Source organism: Phyllostomus discolor, chromosome 14 (assembly GCF_004126475.2).
Source record: "Phyllostomus discolor isolate MPI-MPIP mPhyDis1 chromosome 14, mPhyDis1.pri.v3, whole genome shotgun sequence".
NCBI classification, from domain to species: domain Eukaryota; kingdom Metazoa; phylum Chordata; class Mammalia; order Chiroptera; family Phyllostomidae; genus Phyllostomus; species Phyllostomus discolor.
In genome coordinates this window covers 48,237,697-48,258,542 of record NC_040916.2, presented here as the reverse complement: position 1 = coordinate 48,258,542, position 20,846 = coordinate 48,237,697, and the positions used below count along the sequence as shown (strand labels likewise).

The 20,846-nt window shown below is 53.5% G+C and overlaps 2 protein-coding genes and 1 long non-coding RNA gene across 4 annotated transcripts; 2 read left to right on the top strand and 1 right to left on the bottom strand.

The window, feature by feature from the left end:
* The first annotated feature begins 2,869 nt into the window (after positions 1-2,869).
* UBE2Q1 (ubiquitin conjugating enzyme E2 Q1) lies at positions 2,870-11,076 on the top strand. 2 transcript variants are annotated; one of them, XM_036015958.1, is made up of 13 exons: positions 2,870-3,311; positions 5,353-5,457; positions 5,778-5,882; positions 6,460-6,510; positions 7,907-8,047; positions 8,267-8,351; positions 8,606-8,666; positions 8,900-8,990; positions 9,109-9,167; positions 9,256-9,304; positions 9,571-9,666; positions 10,061-10,175; positions 10,589-11,076. In XM_036015958.1, the coding sequence occupies exons 1-12, from the start codon at positions 2,985-2,987 to the stop codon at positions 10,172-10,174; spliced, it is 1,284 nt and encodes a 427-aa protein (XP_035871851.1). In that variant the 5' UTR covers positions 2,870-2,984; the 3' UTR covers position 10,175; positions 10,589-11,076. The 2 variants fall into 2 exon arrangements, with proteins under 2 accessions (XP_035871851.1, XP_028358546.1); XM_028502745.2 differs by having other exon boundaries at positions 2,903-3,311; positions 10,061-10,127.
* Positions 3,318-5,113, top strand: LOC118498262. The gene is made up of 2 exons (XR_004900787.1): positions 3,318-4,172; positions 4,933-5,113. It is a non-coding gene; the product is annotated as an uncharacterized LOC118498262 (long non-coding RNA).
* A 1,767-nt stretch (positions 11,077-12,843) lies between the features above and the next one.
* TDRD10 (tudor domain containing 10) lies at positions 12,844-19,336 on the bottom strand. The gene is given in 8 exon segments (XM_036015231.1): positions 12,844-13,008; positions 13,734-13,794; positions 15,319-15,480; positions 15,768-15,898; positions 16,135-16,273; positions 17,326-17,378; positions 18,182-18,264; positions 19,246-19,336. Coding segments are annotated over 8 exon segments (885 nt in total).
* Positions 19,337-20,846: the final 1,510 nt, after the last annotated feature.

Sequence of the window (20,846 nt, the reverse complement as noted above, 5' to 3'; positions counted from 1 at the left end):
TCCAAATGGCTGTATTTGTGGGTTTCTTGGGTAAGAGAGTCAAGTCGCATGAAAGTCTCTTGATAAAGCCAGAGAGAGAGAGAGAGGGAGAGAGAGGGAGAGCGAGGGGGAGACAGAGAGAGAGAATGGTGCGAGAAAGCAACTGCAGCTTGACTACCTCTGCTAAGAAAAGCCATAAGTTTTAAACACCGCTTTGGCAGAGGGAGGTTTCCACACATCTTGGGCTCATCTATTCATTAATTAGCTTCCCACCAGGAGTTATACATTGTGATAGGAAGTCTAAGGAATACAAATATGAGCGATGCTCAGACTTCAAGTCCTGCAGATAGATACCTGGAAGATGATTAAAATACTATAAATAAAAGAAAAGCTTATCAAGAAACAACTACAATGTTTTCTGGCTGTGTGGGAGAACCAACCTCATTTTCACTTTCACAGTTTGCATAAGCCTGGGCTGAGCAGGGTCTGGGAAAACGTGGCTGCCCGAAAAGGGGAAACAGAGAGGGCTGCGCTTTTGGAAGGCCAACTAGGAGCGAAAGAGAAAAGGGAAGGGTGCACCCAAATGAGCCAGCACAGTTCCTCCCCATTTAGAGGTGAACAGGCTGGTGGGGACAACGGACAAGACATGTAAGGACTCAGTACACAACGGCAGATGCTTCAACCGCCATAGAACCGCCCTGGAAGCAGTGTTTGTGATGAACACTATGTGAGCAAATCAGGAAAAGTTTCACTGAGGGGCTGATGTGAAGTCAGGTCCTCGTGTCCAAGAATTCCTTGTTTAGGAATTTGTTGTCCACAATGCGCATGAGTAACCAGCCATATCTAATATGTAGGGAAGAGTGGAGGTTGGGATGGTAAATCTCTCTGGGCCCTTTCCAGGACTGGCTCAGGGTTGAAGTGACAGTCCCGAGTGTGTGTGTGTGCGTGTGTGGGGGGGGGGGGCAGGGGCACCCAGTCCTTTTCTCCAGTGGTGAGGCCACCACCAACAATGACAGCAATCACAATAGTCGTGATGACTAACCCCCTCATGGCCCTTATTGCATACCCGGAGCTGTTGTAAGTGCTTTTCATAGTCAACTCTCATAGGCAAAAACAGGTGGTGGGGTGGGGCCAGGTACGGGTTCATGCATTCAGGCACGGGCTTGCCTGGTTTAAATCTCCCATCCGTGCCACATAAAGAAACACCCAGATTTTCTTCTCCACTTGCCCAGATGTGAGATGCAGGGATAGAGGTAGGGGGTGAGGCTTAGAGAAAAGAAAGAAAGTATCAGAGGAAGCTCAGAGAAAGCAGAGCGGGGTAGGAGGACATTGAGTTTGGAGACACACCCGAAACACTGCTTACTAGTTGGATATCCTTGCACAGTCACTCCCTCCCCCAACTTGTAAAACAGGAATAGAAAATGCTTACTTTGCAATGTTGTTTGGGGAGTGGGGGATAAATATTTGCAAGATACCCTGGCTTAGGAAGTGCTCAATAAATGGGAATTCTTACAGCAGCCTTTTATGCCACCGACTTGCACAAACAGACACACAAGTGACATGTAGTTAACTCTCCGTGCTCCCTGAAGGAGACACATCTCAATCATCTTTAAATACCCAGAGCCCAACTTAAACCAAAAGAAGGCCCGTATCAACGGTCACTGAGTAGATGAAAGAGTAACGCAGCACTGAGGACCAAGGTCGTCTTCCAGCAAAGAGTCACGCATTTTGGTCCACGTGGAGAGGAAGATAGCAATCTGCCAATGGCTCAAGTGAGGAGCTGGCACAGCGTAACTCCTCCTCCGGCCCTACCACAGGCTAATACGGCGGCCCTCAGCTGAAAAACGCCTGCTCCGGATCTCTAGACCCTCAGCCAGCTTTGTCCTTTGTGATAGTGCCACCTAGCGAAAGCCCTGGGGTACTGCCGCCTACTTGCGGCTACTGAGACAAGGTGTTACAGTCTTTTAAGCTTGGGAGGGGATTGTGGTCCTCGGGGCCTGTGAACTTCCATTCTCCCGCCCATGTTGTCCCTCCCTTAACCTTGCCCAGACCCCGTAGGTGTGATAAGTGCCAAGGGTTAGCTATCCACTACCCCTCATACATAAGTGACCATCGATCTAGCTATCACACGGCCCTTCAGGGCATTGGGGCATCTCATCTTTGGGAGCAGGCAAACATGACTCGCATCAGAGTCATTGCACGGATGAGGACACTAAGAGAAGATGGTTAACACAAGGTCACACAATGAACTAGCTACAGGGCCGGGATGAGGATCCAAGACTCGTGATTCCTTGGCTCATTCCCCAACCACACGCCCCTCATTCAGCGTGACGACGGAGCATGCCCACCCTCACGGGGGCAGGGACTTGGGGGCCCTGTGCTGAGGACCAGGGTGGGGGCGCAGGATTAAGGCGGCACCGCAGCGATAGCAGCTCCCAGTCTTTCTTCTCTGCCAACCGAGCGACCAGCACGCTGGCCGCAGTGGAGAGAGGCAGGGGAAAGGGCCCAGAACAGGAAACACTGTCCCGCGCGGGTAGCCCCTGGGAGCACGCGGCGCCGGGTCATGTGAAAGGGGAGAGCAGACGAGGGCCGTCGCACGCACGCACGCCCGCCCGCCCTACGTAAACACGCACTGAGGCACCGACAGCCGCGAGGCCAAAGCCCCGGGTCACATGTGGAGAGTGGCAGTGGAGAACAAGGGGGCGGGAAAGAAGGAAAGATCACGTGAAAGAGACCAGAGCAGAGAGGTCACGTGAAGGAGGCCGGAGGCGGGGCTGCGGAGTAGGAGGAGAGGCGCGCGGCTTCCGGCGGCTGGGGGGGGTACGGCGAGCGGAGGGGGGACCCTGTCCCGGAGGTGGCGGCGGCGCCATCTTGGCGAAGGGGGGATCAGGAAGTGCGGACCGCGGCGGCGGCGGCGGCGGCGGCGGCGGCGCGGCGGCGGCGGAGCCCGGAGCGGAGGCCGGAGGCTCCCGGCCCGCCGGCCCCGGAACGGAGCGGAGCGGAGGATGCAGCAGCCGCAGCCGCAGGGGCAGCAGCAGCCGGGGCCGGGGCAGCAGCTGGGGGGCCAGGGGGCGGCGCCGGGGGCCGGGGGCGGCCCAGGCGGGGGCTCGGGGCCGGGGCCCTGCCTGAGGCGGGAGCTGAAGCTGCTCGAGTCCATCTTCCACCGCGGCCACGAGCGCTTCCGCATTGCCAGCGCCTGCCTGGACGAGCTGAGCTGCGAGTTCCTGCTGGCTGGGGCTGGAGGGGCCGGGGCGGGGGCCGCGCCTGGACCGCATCTCCCCGCACGGGGGTCGGTGCCTGGGGATCCCGTCCGCATCCACTGCAACATCACGGTGAGGACCCCCTTGTGTGCGCCTCTCGGGGGGGGCCCTTGTCAGGGACTCAGGATCACCCCGCACGGCTTTTTGATCTCAGAAGAGCTGGGAGGCCGAATCCCCTCTTGGGGCTCGCTCCTTTTCTCCAGGTTACATTTGTTTGTGCCGCTCGAGGTTCTGCCGAGCACCCGGAATCTCTACCATTGATCCTTCATAGTGAGACACCCGACATATGGCGCCCCCACTACCCCTTCCCACTGACCCACCCACACCCCAGGGTTCACGATTTTGGGTGCTCCTCCACTTTACCTTGCCACCTCCGAATGCCCTTTTCTTCCCCCTCACTCTCATCTCAAGGTTCAGGCCTCTGCACTGACCTGAGCTGGAACGACTTGGCTGGAACTCTGCACGTTTCAGTGATGCCCCCTTCTCAGTAGTACCTTTAACTTACGACGTTGCCACCTGTGGGATCCCTGCCCAGGCGTCTCTCGTGCAGCCCCTCTTTGCTCTCCGAATCTCACCAAGTGGTAGTTTGCAGTACCCTGACTCTTCTTCCTTTCCTTCGGATCCCCTTTTATTCTGGTGTAACCTCTAACTCTCCTTTGCCCCAGCTGGTAGCAGATCTGCCACTCCCCTCCCGTTCCCTGTGGATATCCGATTGTCCTGGGTTGTTTGTGGCCTTTCCCAGTAATGGTGGTTGGTCATGTTTGAGGGCTGTCCCATTCTAAACAGTAACATTCCTTTTCTCCTCAGTGAACATCGTTCCACCCTAGGCATGCAGGACTGGGAGACGCTTACATGTCTCCCGCCCAGTCCACCCTCATATGTCCCTTGAAGACAGTTGGCCTCTGGTAACCCAGGAAGATCTGATACTGCGTGGTGCAGCCCTTAGAGTGGCTGGCGCTAACTGCTGCGGTAGCGTTCGCCCAGCTGGAGCACTGGTTACGGAGCCAGAGGGCAGTCCCTTATCCAGGCAGGCAGGCTGCGAACGGGAGTAGTCTGGGGAAACAGAGGCTTGTGAGTTGCGAAGTACTTTGGGGCCAGGATTCATTTTACCTGGTTCCTTTTTTCTATCCCTTTCCTCCATCAAACCAGGTCAAGGTTTGGTGAGGCAGGCCTCAGATGGGATGGGGTGGCACCCCACCAAAACTCACGAGTCCCACTTTTTCCTTCTTCCATCCCCACCCCACCCACCCCACCACCTTTCTCCTTACTAAAGCAGAAAGTTGAGACTGGAGGACTAGGTGTGGCTTAGGTGAAGACTTGAGCGTCTTTATTTTGTTTTCCCTCAGCATTGAGGGTTGGAGCCCTGGCAGAGCTCACCCCCCCAGTGAAGGTGAATATGGTTTCCTTGGCATGTGTGGAAACCTCAGGGGTTAATTTTGTTCCTGAATGAAGTTTCTAATTCCTTAAGGGTAGGTGTGCCCCATTCTAGCTGCCCTTCCAGTTGCCAGAGGCTGTCCACTATCTTTGTCTCTGAAAGGAAGTTAACTTACAAGGCTCTCAGCTAGACTCTGTGGCCCCTGTAAAGGAAGCTTGGCCCCCTCGGTTTAGGCAGGGGGGAGTCTGGTCAGGCCGCCTTTGGCACCATGGCTCAGGAATGCTGGGAATGTTAGCAGCGTAGGCTTCTTTCTCCCAGCCTGCCATGTGGAGCCCTCCAGCCTACGCCTGGACGAAGAGGGTGGCAGGTTCCCAAGGGAGAGGTGGGGAGAAGGGGCCTTTGAGGGGTCCTGTGGGGTGTGGAAATTTCTTCCTGCTACCTTTTCCCTTTTAGGTTCTGCAGATACAATCTAGTTTTTAATCCCTCCTTCCCTAGCTAACCTGAAAGTGATCTGTAGTCTTTTTCACATCCGTGTGATTGCGGTGAGGTGGTCTGTTCCTCATCTCATGGTCTAGGGTTTGTTGGAAAGCTGCTTGGCTAGATACTGACCTGCTGAGCTGGCTTTTATGAACTAGGGGAAGAGCAGAGGGGCTGGTCTGGGGGAGCAGAGGGCAGGCAACATCTAGCTTTTCCCACAGCCGCCCGTCTTGACTGCTCTCCCTGCTCTTTTCCCATTAGGAGTCATACCCTGCTGTGCCCCCAATCTGGTCGGTGGAGTCTGATGACCCTAACTTGGCTGCTGTGTTGGAGAGGCTGGTGGACATAAAGAAAGGGAATACTCTGGTGAGGGGGCCAGGGTGTTGAGGTGGGGCTCGTGTCTTGAAGACGACCCATGAAAGGGGGATATATCTGGAAAGTGGGTGGTACAGTAGGCTGCGCTTTGGAGGCAGACTTCTTAGGGGACTTGCTTACTGAAGCCAGAGAGAGAGACCCCCACACCAGTCCCAGTATTGGTCCAGTACACTCTTCCCACAGCTACACGGTCCATCAGGTTTAGGGAACTAGGTACCAATTTGGGGTCTGAGCTAAGAGCTCGTTCATGTACCTGTCCAGATTGGGGTGGGGAAGGAATATTTGATGTCACTGTGATCCCCTACCCCCAGCTACTGCAGCATCTGAAGAGGATCATCTCCGACCTATGTAAACTCTATAACCTGCCTCAGCATCCAGATGTGGAGATGCTGGATCAGCCCTTGCCAGCAGAGCAGGTGAGCAGCTGAGGAGCTCTGGCCTCGCCTGGCCACCCCAGACAGCGCTCCTGTAGATTGAGACAAATCTGCAGTAGTTTCTCTCCACCCCTGCCTACTCCCAACACACACATATTGTGGCTCTTGGCCTCTCCTGCAGGTGGGAATCTAGCTTAAGTGGAACCCTGATAAGAGCTTCCTATCAGAACTTACTCTTGTGGGCAGTATCCCTCATGGAGAGGAAGGGGCAGACTTTTACCAGTAGCAGTTGGTGGCTATTGGGATCTCAGGCCCCTTGTTGAAAACCAAGAATGTGATATCAGTCTAAAGACAATTGAGTAAAGGAGACAGTCTTACGGAAGTTAAACTGGGATTTGTGAGGTGGGTGACAGCGTTTTGCTGCTTTTATTCTTTGGCATTCAGTAGGAAGAGAGTAATGGGCTGCCAGTGAAGTCATTCCCTGGGCTGTTGCTTCCACGCAGCCGTGGCTGGTGGAGAGGCTGGCAGCACTATGGACAGGCACATAGCTTCTAGACCTGGAGGCTCAGGGGAGTCCATCGGAGGCTCTGATCTCCCACCTTTCCTTTCCCTACTGCAGTGCACACAGGAAGATGTGTCTTCAGAAGATGAAGATGAAGAGATGCCCGAGGTAGGCTTGCCACCTGAGGCGGCAGTGGGAGGAAGCTCTTTTGGTCAGCAGCAGTGAGCACCCACAATACACAAGCTCCAGTCTAGAACGTGGGAGAGAACAATGCCAGAGGAGTAAAGACAGATTTACTGACTTGGAGGAGTGGCCAGTGTAAGAAAGACAGGGCACCCACATCCAACCACTGGAGACAGTTAAGTGCAAGTCTTACACCAAACGGCAACAAAGTAACTTCAGATATCTACCATATATAGTTGTCTTGAAGATTAAATAAGGCATTGCACATAAAATGTTTCATGCAGTATATAAGTGCCAGTTTACCTGATACATTGTCTAAGAAGATACTCTTGCCGAGTGTAACATTACAATTACGAACTTGAGCTTCAGAGCCAGACAGAATTTGATTCACATTTTAGCTCTGCTAAGAGATGTCTGACTTTGGATGCACCTCAGTCGACCTCAGCTTCCTCATCCGTAGAATGGGGGCAGTGACAACATAATGGCATGGTGGTTATAAGAATTAACTGAGCCAGTGTGTACAGCATCTAGTACAGTGCCCAACATTCATTAGATGTCGGCTGATGTAATATTAGGACATCACTGATCACTTTGTGTCGTAGCATTGGGTTAATGTCCCAGGTTCTGTAACTTTATTAAGGTCTTAAGACACATGAAGGACTTGCGATACACGAGCTTACTCCTGTAAGTAGAGCACCCTCTGTGCCATCCCTTCAGCATCTAACAGAGGGTTCGGATCCTGAATGTGGGCTCTTCTCCCACACACAGTGAACTGCTTGCTCAATGGGAGCAGGGTGAATAAGGGGCTGACTCTGTTCTCGACCTCTGCTGTCTCCCTCTCTGGCCCTCCTTCCTCATTTCCCTCCCGGCACCGGGCACCTCTGTGTGTCCTGCGCCAGCTCACGCACCTAGGAGGGCATGAGGTTTCTGATGCAGGCTTCTCCTTTAGACCGGGAGTCCTGAGGACTCCTGTGTACCACAGTCACCTGGTGAAACATGAGCTTAGAGTCACAGTGTCAGCACAGAGTCGTTCTAGGAATTAAGAGCTTCTGCTGCCAAGGGAGAGTTTTAGAAACGGTTAGAGCAGAGTCGTTCTGGGAAATACGGGGACTGAGTCCTCCCTGCTTGTTTTCCCCGGGCCCTTGAGTAGTCTGCCGGAGAAGCGAATGGGAGGGGAGACTGGCCTTCTCCTTTAGACTGTGGAGGGAACGGGGCTGGACATTGCTGTAGAGACGGAAAGGGTGCTGTATTCTGTAGCCGCCTAGGTAGACCGCTGTTCCTTCACTTGCAGCTCTAGACCAAGTAGGACTGAAAGGTGATGCCCCCTCCAAAACCTGTGTCTTTTCTCCTCTGTCCCACTCCCACTCCATACCTCCCCCAGGACACAGAAGACCTAGATCACTATGAAATGAAAGAGGAAGAACCAGCTGAGGGTAAGAAATCTGAAGATGATGGCATCGGAAAAGAAAACTTGGCCATACTAGAGAAAATTAAAAAGAACCAGAGGCAAGATTACTTAAATGTACGTACCTTCTAGGGAGAGGCTGGGCCAAGGGGTTGGTGGGTACAGGCTAGAAGGTGGTAGGCCGTCGTGTATCAGTCTGGGGAGCAGATTCCTTTTGGGTGCTACGGGTGTGCCTAACCCTTGCTGAAACCCTGAGCGGGCTGCCAGACTGCCCCTGAGGTCCAGTGTTTCCGCACCACGGGACCACGAGCTGTTTCTGTCTTCCCGCCCTTGCAGGGGGCAGTGTCTGGCTCGGTGCAGGCCACTGACCGGCTGATGAAGGAGCTCAGGGATATATACCGATCACAGAGTTTCAAAGGTGGTGAGTCGACCCTAGGGAGGGGCCTGAACAGGAGCTTTTCATAAAGAAGGATTTGGTGGTGGCCAGGGCCCCAAGAGGTTTGGGGTTATGAACTTCTCAGGCCGGAATGGAGCTCCTGAAGCCAGTGACTTATTTCTGGCTGCATGTCCATCACTGGTGAACCTGGAGCCTTTCGTAGTTTTCCCTCTCGGCTTGGGAGAGGGATCCACAACCTGGACCATCCTCATAACACCTGTCTTCTTCCTGCCTTCCAGGAAACTATGCAGTCGAACTGGTGAATGACAGTCTGTATGATTGGAACGTCAAACTCCTCAAGTGAGTGGGGACTCGGACTGCAAAGGAAGTGGGGGCGCAGGATGTGTGGCGCCCTGTGCTGGGAGCCTCTGGGGCCGTCCCAGGAGCGTGTCGGTCGGGGGTGCCAGGTCGGGGGTGCCAGGAGCAGGCGGAGCAGTGCTGTGCCCCCCTGCTGTGGGCCTGGGGGAGGGGAGGCTGCCCTGAGGCTCCCGAGCAGGGACCAGGAGTCTGAGCCCAGACTCGTTGTTCCACAGAGTTGACCAGGACAGCGCTTTGCACAACGATCTCCAGATCCTCAAAGAGAAAGAAGGCGCGGACTTCATCCTACTTAACTTCTCCTTTAAAGTAAGACTGTTTCCCTTCCTGCTCCTCCCTCCTTGGCCTAGACCCCCTCCTCCACCTCCCAGTCCGGTGGGGGGTGCCGGCCTCTCCTCCCTAACTGTCACCTTTGTCTCTCTCACAGGATAACTTTCCCTTTGACCCACCATTTGTCAGGGTTGTGTCTCCAGTCCTCTCTGGAGGGTGAGTGGCTGAGGGCAGCTCCTGTGACAGGGCGAGAAAGGGGCGTGGAGCTTTTGCCGGGCACGGCTGACTAACCTTTCTCCTGCAGGTATGTTCTGGGCGGAGGTGCCATCTGCATGGAACTTCTCACCAAACAGGTGAGCCTGTCTCTTGCTCTTGGCCAGGCTGGCATGGGCAGGGTTCAGCTGAGCTTTACCACACACCCCCTGCCAGCTGGGTGACAGGCATAATGTGGCCCTTTCACTCTGCCAGCAGAGCCTGCACCCACTGACCTGGGTCAGCAGGCGATGGCTGTTCCGGGAGGGAAGGGCAAGGCCCTTCACGGAAGCAGTTCCTTGCTAGAGAACAAGTGTAAAGTTCTGGGAGCGCTCCTGACTCACTCGCTTGGCCGCTCGTTTCCCAGGGCTGGAGCAGTGCCTACTCCATAGAGTCCGTGATCATGCAGATCAGTGCCACGCTGGTGAAGGGGAAAGCACGAGTGCAGTTTGGAGCCAACAAAGTAAGGAGCTGGGGGCCCGGGGCTGCCGCCGCTGGCTGGAGCCAGACACAGCTTGGGCCGGTAGCAGGCCGAGGCTTCCTTCTCTCACGGGCCCAGAGGATATTCCCTCTGGGCTGATGGCATCGTATGAGTGGGCCTGGGACATCCTCAGTGGGAACGGGAGCCAGGCCTTGGCCTGAGGGTCCTCCTAAGATTTGGGGGAGGTCACAGGTGTAGGAAGGGAAGGCTGTGGGATTGCACCTGAAAGGGACCTCCAGGTGAAAGGCACTGAGTATGTTAACACAGCGTAAGGTCGGGGATGGGGACTCCTGGGACTCCGGACGGGAGCCTGGGGAAGGTAAGGGACAGTAAGGCCACAGCTGGCCATGGCCTGATTTGTTGGCTTCCTCTCCAGTCTCAATACAGTCTGACAAGAGCACAGCAGTCCTACAAGTCCTTGGTGCAGATCCACGAAAAAAACGGTGAGACTGGAGCCAAGATTCAAGATTTGGACACTTGGAAGGCCTGAGGTTTTCACTTTCAGCTAAATAGCAAGAACCCTGTTTTGGTGTCTGAGCCTTCACCCCCCAGTAACAGAGCACCTGCCCCCCTTCTCCCGAGAAGGGCTGGCGTGGCTGCGTCCACAGCCTCTCTCACAAAAGCACCAGTGCTCACTCCACGAGTGGACTTGGTGCCGCCCCTCTTCCCGACCACCCTTTGAGAAAGCTCACCTCACTCTTCTGTCATCTCAGGTTGGGCACGTCAGTCTCCCCTTCCTTATGACCTCCAGGTAGGCAGTTGCTCAGCTTCCCACACCTCTCCCCGCACACCGGGAAGCCCTTCCGAGGCTCTTGCACCTGTAATCCTGGAGGTGTCTTCCGTGATCAGGCCCCGGAGCGGGTACTCGAGCCTCCACCTCACGTTCTGTTGGGTTTCTTTGCAGGATGGTACACACCCCCAAAGGAAGACGGCTAACCCCGGAGCGTCGCCCCTCCCTCCTTCCCCAGGCACCACTGGACCAATTACCTTTGAATGCTGTATTTGGATCTTACGCTGCCTCTGTGGTTCCCTCCCTTGTTTTTCCTGGACGTAATAGCTCTGCCTATTGCAGGACAATGATGGCTATTCTAAACGCTATGGAAAAAAACACAAACACAGAACTGTTTCAAGTACTCAAGACTGACTTACAGACCAACCAACCACCTGGCTGGAACCCTTGCTAGCAGGCGTTCTTATAAAAGAAACTTTCGAGCCTCCTTATATTGCTGGAAACTCAGCTGTGCTCCAGACTAGAGCCTCCTTACCTATGCTATGGATTTTTAATTTATTTTCTCTTATTTCATGTACACTGCTTTTTTTGGTTACAGTGTATGATGGATGTGTATGGAAAAATGTATCTTTGGGAAAACAATTACAGTTTGTTAATTTGAAGATGCTGGTCTTGACTCATCTTTATTTTTATTCCCACATCCCACCCCACCCCCATCCCCTGAACTACTTGGGTGGTGGGGGAGGGGGAGAGACGAGAGCCGGAGAAACGAGGAGCTGAAGCACACGCCCAGCGCTCAGATTTCTTCCGAAGGCCCCTGAAGTGACCAGCGTTTGTCCCCTGTGGCATGCAGAGCCTGGCCTGCTGAACCACGGTGTAGTAGGCTGAAATGATGACCTTAATTCTTGGGACTATTTTTCTCTTTTAGTCACAGATGTTTCCATATTTCTAAGAAAAAGAAAATTGGGAAAGTGCTTAAGAGGCTGTTTCACAGAACTGTTTTTAAATGCGTTGAGTGGAGACGGGGCATGATCTCAAGTGTACCCACGGTCTCGCGGGTCCGGCAACGCGCTGTGTGTGCACGACTGCGGTGCTCGCTGGGCCCTCCGCCCCGAGGAGGGCTCTGAGCGAGCGCTGAAGGGTGTTCCTCTGTGGCTTCTCCGCTCACTCTCCTGTCTCCTGCTTTGCTGGGTCTTGTAAGAGTAAACAGGCATAACGGAAATTGTTTGGCGTGAGGAGTTGTGGATTCTTTCAAGCCACTCCCATAAGGTGGGTCCTCTGGGAAGGTTAGCTCTAAGGGGTCACTGTATATGCCTGTGTCCTCACCCCAGGCTCTGGGAACCGCTGGGGGACCGGGAGAGAGAGGCGGGCAGTCTGCTGAGCCAGCACCGGCGGTGCTGCCTTGTCTGGATGTGCTGTTTAAAACTGGGCGTCTCGATGGCTGTGTGGGACGTGAGCCACCCGCCTCCCCTGGTCAGGGAGCTCTCTCTGGAGTTGACACAGGCTCTTAGGGACAGGCTGCCTACAAACTGGATGATGACTGCGGTGACAGAAGCCAGGGATGCTAAGTGAAGAGGCTAGACTTGGAAAGCCCAGACTTGAGGTGGCTGCCTGGGAACCTGGAGGGCGTCAGGAGTCCTGCAATGCATTGTTTTAACCTTGCTCGTTCCCCGTCTTCTCTGAAGGGATTAATGTCTTGCTGCTTCAGGTGGAGAGAGAGTTCAACAGCCCCCCTCAATGCTGCTCTGACTCTGCCCACACCCACCTGACACGGGGTGCACAGTGGGGGCCCCAGAGCTGAAACCTGGTTCTCAAGGCCTCTGTGGCTTTCTTCTGAACATACCACCAGCCTTGGCTGAAATGTAGATTGTGTTTTTAGTAATGTGTACTGTGAGCTGTCCTCTGTATAATGTATTTTGTAATGTATTTTTCTCATCTACCAAAGGATGAAACAAATAAACTTATTTAAATAGTTTGGCTCTAATCAGATTTTTTAGAGAAATAATGGGGTCCGCACTCCCCTGCCATGAAGGGTAGCACCAGCCCCTGTAAGCCGTACGCCCGCTCTCAGAGAGCTCTCCGCTCGTCACACCTAGCGTTCCGTTCTATGCGCTTACGTGTAAAAGGTCTCTAACGAAGTCACAAATCTTAGAAGAATCATTGCCATATCGTCCTGAATCCACGTTCTCCTAGGAAGGCAAGGAGATACGAAACAAGCTCCTTTAGGTCGGTACCCTGCTCCTCCAGCGGGAATGAAGCTAGCCCCAGGCAGGGTTGCCCCAGGCAGGGTTGCCCCAGGCAGGGCTCCCCAGGCTACAGCCTGCACCAGAGCCGAGTGTGCGCCGGAGGCATGGGCCCCCCGATGCACACGGCGGTTTCCCCTCACTGCTGCGGCCCTAGGAGAAGGTGGGCTGGGGAGGGGCGGCTACTCAGGGATTGACCACCCCACACTGGTGAGACATGCCAACTGCGTCCACTGAGGGGTGGCTCACTGGTTGAATGCGCCCCACCGGATTCCACAATGGACTGCCAGGGAAGTTAAGCAGTGGGCCGCTCCATTCTCCAGAATCTGTTAGGGCAATGTATATCATGCTCTGGGGTGCAAAAAAGGGATAGAAAAGAAACACGTGGCCCCTGAAGCTTTCCGTGTAAGCTTCCTAAGTTTGATTCAAACATTCGTGCTGAGGGGGACTGAAGACACAGGGCAAACGGAGAGACGTCACTGCTCTGAGAGCTGAGCTGACAGCACAGGCCACTGGGCATCACATCAGTCTTGGGCACCGGTGTGGCCTCCTTCACTCTCAAAGCCTCAAGAACAGAAGGGGGAGCCCTGGCTGGTGGCCCAGTTGGCTGGAGCTTCACCCCACACACCAAAAGGTGGCAGGTTTGATACCCACTTGGGGCACATATGGGAGGCAACCAATGTATGTTTCTCTCACATGTCTCTCCCCCCCTTCTTCCTTCCCTCCCCCTCTCCCTGCCCCCTTCCCTTCCTTCCTCTGGTGAGGATTTGAAAAAAAAAAAAAAAAAAAAGAAGAAGGGGACAGCAGGGCAGGACAGGCAGACATGGACAGAATGGGAAGGGGCTGATCCTAGCCACGTCATTCAAGTTATTTAAACCCTTCAAACGTCAGGATGTGCAAATGGGAGAGAAAGACTCAGTGGGAAGGATGGATCCCCCCAGCCAATCCACCCAAAACCTTGGAGAACTTCAGTTTGTTCTGCTGAAGGCCAATGCCAGGTGATTCCACAGATCCAGGCCTTGGCCCCTGGGGTGGGAGGGGAAGGAGAGGGCTGAGTTAAGTACAGGGGCAGTTACCTCCAAGTTCAAAGCACCAGTGATTTTCCCTTGGAGGATGCGATGGACCACCTGATTGGAACTCCAAAACGCCTGCAAAACAAAACACACCAACAGGACGTTGGTGGCGCTGGGTCAGGCGGGAGGAGCCAGGGAGGGAAGTGAGAGGCCAGGGAAACTGTGGGAAACTGCTCTGGCTGCAGACCAGCTCCTGCGACAAGTCTCTGCTGGTTACTGCTAACTCCCTGCTGCCGGGAGAAAAGGAGATAAACGCTGGAGGGGGGAGGGGGAGGGCGAGGTAAGAGCATGTATGGGGAGGTGACATATTATTGGTGCTAGAACAATCACACAGATCTGGCACTTACATTCTGTAATGGGAAATTCTGGGGACCAAAAGCTGTTCACCAACTCTGCTCTGAGCAGTCAGGCTGGAGAGACAGAGGTCAGCAGCAGAGGCGCACTCACCATGATGAGTGGGCATTCTCACCCGCTGGCAGGGGGTGGGGCAGGCCGCTGGTCAAAACGTCCTGCTGTCTGCCGAACTCTGGCATGTCTGCACGCGTGAAACCGGCCGTAAGAAAAGTCGGACCTCACTGCCATCCCCAGTCACTTCCTGGCTGTGAGAGGTGGTTTCTTTCTCTCTCTGAGCCTTACTTTCCTCACCCCCACAGAGAGGGCTGCACACCCGCCTGCCCCACCTCTCGGGCCGTCTCCAAGCCCACATGGGAGCCGAGCACACCCTGCACCTGGGATGGGCACTCTGGCCCCTCTGGTGGGCTGGAAGCCGCTCTTTGGGGCAGGAGTAGCCTCTACTATGGGCCGTCCCCTCACACCCAAGCGGTCAGGCTCAGGAGGCCTCAAACTCCAGGCCCTGGCTGTGGGCCTGTCACTCCGCAGGCTGGGCAGCAGGGCCCTCTTCATGCAATGACACAAGATGGCCTGTGGGTGGCGCCCCTGACCAGGAGGCATCATTCCCCTCAGCCTCCCATGGGGCCTGCAATTTGGGAGTGTGTTTGTGTCTGTGTGTCTATCTTCACCTCTGCTTCTCTTCCTGATCTCTCAAAGCGCTCTTTCATCCTTCCACAGCTCCCCACCCCAATCTTGAGAAGAAGTGGAGTAAATAAGGGGCCCCTCCGTTCTTTCGGAGGGTGTGGAATCTGAGGCCCCAGCAGGTGTCCGGGTCAAAGGAACAGATGTCAGAAGGCACAGAGTCGGGGCTCCAGACCCTGCCCTTGGATTTCCAGTTCTACTTTTCATCTGTAGCAAAATCCTCTCCCAGTGAAATCTTAAGCAAAACTCAATGTACACGAAACAGGTGAAAGCTGAGCAGCTCTGGCAGAAGCAGGTGTAAGAAGCCTGCCCTCTCCCTGCGCCCAGAGAGCTCAGCCTTTGGACCGTACCTGGGGCCCCGCAGAGCCCAGGTGTGAAAACTAATATTCCAGAGGCAGCTTTGCGAGGGGCAGATGCCAAAAACTGGGGTAAGATCAGACGAATAGAGGTCAAAGGGCACCCTGAGGGCCCTGGCTGCCCACACCATGCCCCGCCAAGCTCCTGGAGGCAGGCACAGCACCTTCCACCCTTCACCGTCAGGAGGAGGTCGGAGGACATCTCACCTTTCTCCAAAGTGAACGGCTGAGTCGGAGGCGGGATGGGCCAGAAGCCATCGCTGTTCAGGCTGCGCAGGGGCTCTACCTGCATGGCAGCTGCCTGGCCAAGACTGATGACCCCGACCACGGCCTGGGTATCCACCGTGTCCACTACCCAGCACCTGGCCGGAGGGAGGGAGGGGGGAGGGAAAGGAGGGTTGTTCCACCTGGCATCGTGCACAGTGGTCCTTGACTAAGAGGGCTTCAAGGCCAAGGCTGACAGGAGCAGAGTGCTTCCTTTGCTTCTCCTCTTCCTCAGGCAGGGAAGTGATAGTGATCAGAGATCTTGAGAGAGGAAGCAGCAGGAGAGAAACCAGAGTCCAAAGGAGGGACAGGAAAGGCGTGGCTCTGTCCCCTGGCCCCTCTTACACTGTCCATCCCTGCCTGGCACAGGCCTGTCCCAGCCCACCCATAACTGCCCACATGGTACTCAGCCAGACGGCGGGCCCCAGGCTGCACGGCTCAGCCCCGCAGGTGTGGCTGCTGCTCCTCAGCCTCGGCCACGGAGCTGAACAGCACCTGCATGTTCCGGTGCAGAGTCTACGGGTGGCATATGGGCCTCACTGCCTGCGTCACATCACACAGCTGTCTCTGCAGACATCACCTGTTATGCCAGCACCACTCGTCTACCCCAAGGGAGCCACAGGTACGAGGTGGAAGAGACACACGGAACCCCGGGATCACACTGCGGTCACTCTCAAGTCCACCGCTGACTGGCCCCAGGAAGGCTCTGTAAGAAGACACCAAAACCAAGAGGGCCACCAACAAGCCCATACCTCTGTGGTGTGCATGGCCCAGAAGAACAGGGCCTGAGGACAACGCTGGTCACCAGCAGCCCCGCCTTGCTGCCAGTGGGAGGCCAGCCAGCTCAGGTCCCGGGAGCATTCCCTCAGAAGCAGCACCAGGAAGGGTCCTCTGGGGGAAAGGCAGGGGAACAGGGGCAGGGGGTGAATGAGCGCGCACCCTGACCAACACTAGTCCTGGAGGATGCAGGGTGGGTCCAGACAGGACAGTCACCCTGAGCAGGAGGGAGCTCAGGCCCACCTCCTGGGTGGGGGTCAGGGGTGGGGGGAACACACACCCAGGTGAATAATGCAGAACAAAGGCAGCACCATGCAGCGGGGGGGGGGAGCAGTGGGGGGACACATTTGGGAAGGGGTGTCCCAGAAACAAAAACACGGTGGGGACATCACAGAGATGCGCTGGAGCCCTCACAGGACTGGTTCTGAGCCTGCCGGCTGCTTCAGGAGCCTCTACATGATGCAGCTGTGGGACTATCCAAAACCCAGGACAATCACCCCTCCCTACAGCTAATACCTGCCAAATTGCATCCTCCCACTCCACCAACTTTACCACCTAAGTCCAACATATGGCCTGCAAGGCAAACCTGCTGCTTTGAATAAACAAACACCACTCATCCTACAGCATTTCAAGTCAGACAGAGTATCCTGGCATCCCTGACATTGAGAATCGTGGCCACTGTCACGGCAGGAGACATGGCAGACACAATGATCTCATTGTACCCAGGGTGGGAGAGAGTCACAGGCCTTCACTGTCTGAAAATGGAAACAGCCTTGGCTGGTGTGGCTCAGTCCATTGTAGCATCACCTCGTAGACCAGAAGGTCACGGGTTTGATTCCTGGTCAGAGCACATGCCTGGGTTGTGGGTTCGGTCCCCGGTTGGGATGCCTATGAGAGACAACCAATCGATGTATCTCTCAAATTGATATTTCTCTTCTCTCTTTCCCTCCCTCCCCCTTTCTAACATCAATAAGCATGCCCTCCAGTGAAGATGGATGGATAAATAAATAAATACTGAAACAGATTTTCTTAGGTCACTGTGGGTCTGGTGCAGGAGTTCCTGAAACTTCATCCCCACACCTGTAGCACCCCTGCCCCCACTCCAGGGACTGAATGATGCTTGTAGTCACCGTTTGCTCTGCTGGCCCTTATACCCATCCAGTAACCTAATTTCCATGGGAACTGCAAAGAAGGTTGCAGTCCCCGGTTTCGTCTGTCTCTTGGGAGTCACCAGACTCCTCAATCCTGAGAAATCCCTCCTGAACTTTTATCCAACACACGTGGATGCAGGACCCACCCATTCTACTTCTCTGTCCCTCCCAAATAGTCCGGATGTGGTTTCTTTAACTCCATAGTTGTACAACTTCCATTCAACTAGATTTCTGACCATTCTGAGTGATGGTTGTTCTATAATTTTGTTGTGATTTTGATGTGATTTTGTGTTGTATTTAGGTGCTATGTACATCACCTTATTTTAACTAGTACTTATTACCTGGAATTTTCTATTTATTGGTTATTGTGTGTCTCTTCCCATTGGAATATAAATATCATGATAATAAGAATTGCATTTGCCTTTTGACAATTACCTTGATTGCTGAGGTAGCCCCAGGGACTAGAATGATGCCTGGTGCATATTAAGCTCTCAGTAAACAGATGTGGAACAAATGGATGGATGGATGGATGGATGGATGAAATGGATGGATGGGATGGAATAGATGGGATGGATGAATGGAAGAGTGGGGAGGGAGGAATGAGAGAAAAAGAGGGAGGGAAGGAAGGAGAAATGACCTGGGGCAAACTATAACCTCTCTAAGGCTTGGTTTCCTCTTCTATCACATGAATCACGTCTGCTCTGATGAGAAGATACACTTGGGCTAATTCTCTTCAGGGTACGACATGCAGTAGGTACTTAATAAATGGAAGCAGTATGACAGTGGCTGAAAGTGCGGGTTGTGGAGTCGGACTGTCTGGGCTCCACTTCCGGTTCCAGAAGTGATGGGCTCCTTAACTGTGGGCAGTTGCCTGGTCCTCCTCTGCAGGCTGGGAGAGTGACAGCACCCACTGCTGCCGTTCAATGAGTTCATACAGCAAAGGGACGACAGAACCTGCAGGGTGAGCCCTCCACAGGGGCTCCCTACTGCTGTCAATCAATGAGGCCCTAGTCAGATCTCCACGTGAAATCTGACTAGATCTCACCTCTGCTCCACCTGTGCACCTACAACAAGCAAAGTGACAGTGCAGACAACTCTCTCTAGGCAAGCAAGAGGGTGACTTTTTATTTAGAATCTCATAAGACAGTTCTCTCTACCAATCCCGAGAACCAATTATCAGCAGTGGTTTCAAGCTAAACATTATTAATACAGAAATATTTTACCAAAGTGTCACAGGTTAGATTCCCAGCCAGGGTACATGCCTGGGTTGCAGGCCATAACCCCCAGCAACCGCACATTGATGTTTCTCTTTCTCTCTCTATCTCCCTCCCTTCCCTCTCTAAAAATAAATAAATATTTTTTTTTAAAAAAGAACATACATATTTATTTAGAAAAAAAGAGAAATATTTTAGACCATTTATAGTCTAATTATTATTCCCTAATGATTTAAGAGATAAATATAACAAGCCTTTTTTGACTGTGAAATTAAGCTTCAGAACATAATTATCATCCAACCACCATGGCAGGCATGTCACCCGAAACAAACCTCCAATTTCAGGCTGTGTGTGTTGCATAGAAGTGGCCACCTGGAAGCTACAGACCATCTGAGGCAGCATCTCAATCTCTGCCAGACCAGGCAACTTTAATTAAGCTCCACTATTGCTATAAGCACAGTAACCCTCATGTCCAGATCAATCATCAGCTATTAATGGTCTCTTTACTTTGTTCTTTACTTATATTGCTACCAGTTGGTCAAACGTCCTTAAGAGGTGTCCAGCTACAGAATGATGCTGGTGAGTCTAAACAGTGGGAAAGAAAACAAGAGGACACACAGAGGTCAGTGGCCAGAAGGCTCTGGGCTGGCGGGGGGGCCCTCTGGTCACCCCCCCAGGGAGAGGTTCTCATTCCACTGCTCAGCAGGGATGCAGCCCTCACGTCTCACAAAGAACAGCAGCAGCTGCCCTGCCTGCAGCCTCCGAGTCTGTTCACTCCCCACCCCTGGATGGCTGCGGTCCCTCTGAGCCATCTCTCTCTCTGTCTCTTTTAAGATTTTACTATTTATTTTTAGAGCAAGGGGAGGGGAGAAAGAGGGGGAGAGAAACATCAACGTGTGGTTGCCTCTCACATGCCCCATACTAGGGACCTGTCCCACAACCCAGGCTTGTGCCCTGAGTGGGAATCGAACCAGCCACCCTTTGATTTTCAGGCTGGCACTCAACCCACTGAGCCACATCAGCCAGAGCTGGGCCATCTCCTTTTAAGGTCCCTGACCCTACATAGGGAACTGTACCTAGAGCCACCCAAAGGACACCTCTTGGTAGAAATGTAGTAACATTTACAGTTACATTAACCTTCAGTGGCTTTCCTCTCCTCCAGGTTATACACCCTGCACTTCTACTATGTCCCAGGCACTGAGTGACAAAGATGAGAGACACAGACCCTGTTCTCAGGGAGCCTACATTTAGTCATCACTCCAGAAATATTTATAAAATGTGTACATTCCAAACATTGCCACTAGGAAGCTCACATTTTGGCAGCAGACAGTAATAATAAAAACAGGTAAAACACTGGATGGCTGACACTTCTGATCAAGATGGCAGCACAGGTAAACACAGCTCATCTCCTGTGTAGGAAGGGCGGAGACACTGAATGGGCTCCATGGTGGGTAACATTTGGGAGGAATATCTCATTAGGGAGGAGTCCCAGCCCCACACCAAGCCCCTCAGCCTAGGTTCCAGTGCCAGGAAGGCAAGTCCCCATAACTTCTGGCTATAAAAACCAGTGGGGGTTGACTTGGTGGGGGAAATTTCTGGAGTCCGAAGCAGTTCCTCTTAAAGAACCTACATATGGACTTATTCAGACTCACACCCTTAGCTCTAGCACCAGGTTAGCATCTTAACAGGCACCAGTGGCACACAGGGAAGAAGTGAAGTATCTGGCATGAAGGCAAGAACTGGGGGACAGCTTTCTCCCAGACAGAAAGGCAGACAGAGGCCATTGGCCCTTTTCTGAACCATCCCCCCCCACAGAGCCACAGAGACCACAGGCAGGTGCCATATCTGAGACTCCATCAATCTGACTAACACTGTTTATAGGGAACATATCTGCATGGCATGGTGAATGTAGCCCAGCCTGATTAGGAAAACTGCTGGGGAGCAAGTTGGCACGCAGGACCTGAGCCCATGGATGGGTTCTTCTATGGGGAATCAGGCCTGTATTGTACCTAGGCTGCTTTGAGGCTTGCTTTTTGCTAAAAGTCCCTTACCCTGAATTAAGGCAGCAAATGTTTACTGCATATCTTTAAAGTAATTTCCTAAAATCTATGCTAAAGTATCAAGTGTAACCAGTTCAACCACTTTTTCCTTTGCATTTGCAAATATCCTTTTTTCTTTGTAGTAATTAGCAACTTCTTCTCCTTTGTTTTCTGTAAAAGGTAACCACCTAAAGCGAACCTGTGCATAGTAAATGAGGACCGTCCTCAATGTAATGTGTGACCAGAAAACCAATAAAAGCCTGTCCAGGCAGGGGGCGGGGCC

Excerpts from the sequence above, each read along its gene's own strand:
- UBE2Q1 (XM_036015958.1), top strand. The coding sequence starts at position 2,985 with ATGCAGCAGCCGCAGCCGCAGGGGCAGCAGCAGCCGGGGCCGGGGCAG. Across the intron at positions 8,991-9,108 it reads TACTTAACTTCTCCTTTAAA|GATAACTTTCCCTTTGACCC; the intron begins GTAAGACTGTTT and ends TCTCTCTCACAG. Across the intron at positions 9,667-10,060 it reads TGCAGTTTGGAGCCAACAAA|TCTCAATACAGTCTGACAAG; the intron begins GTAAGGAGCTGG and ends CTTCCTCTCCAG.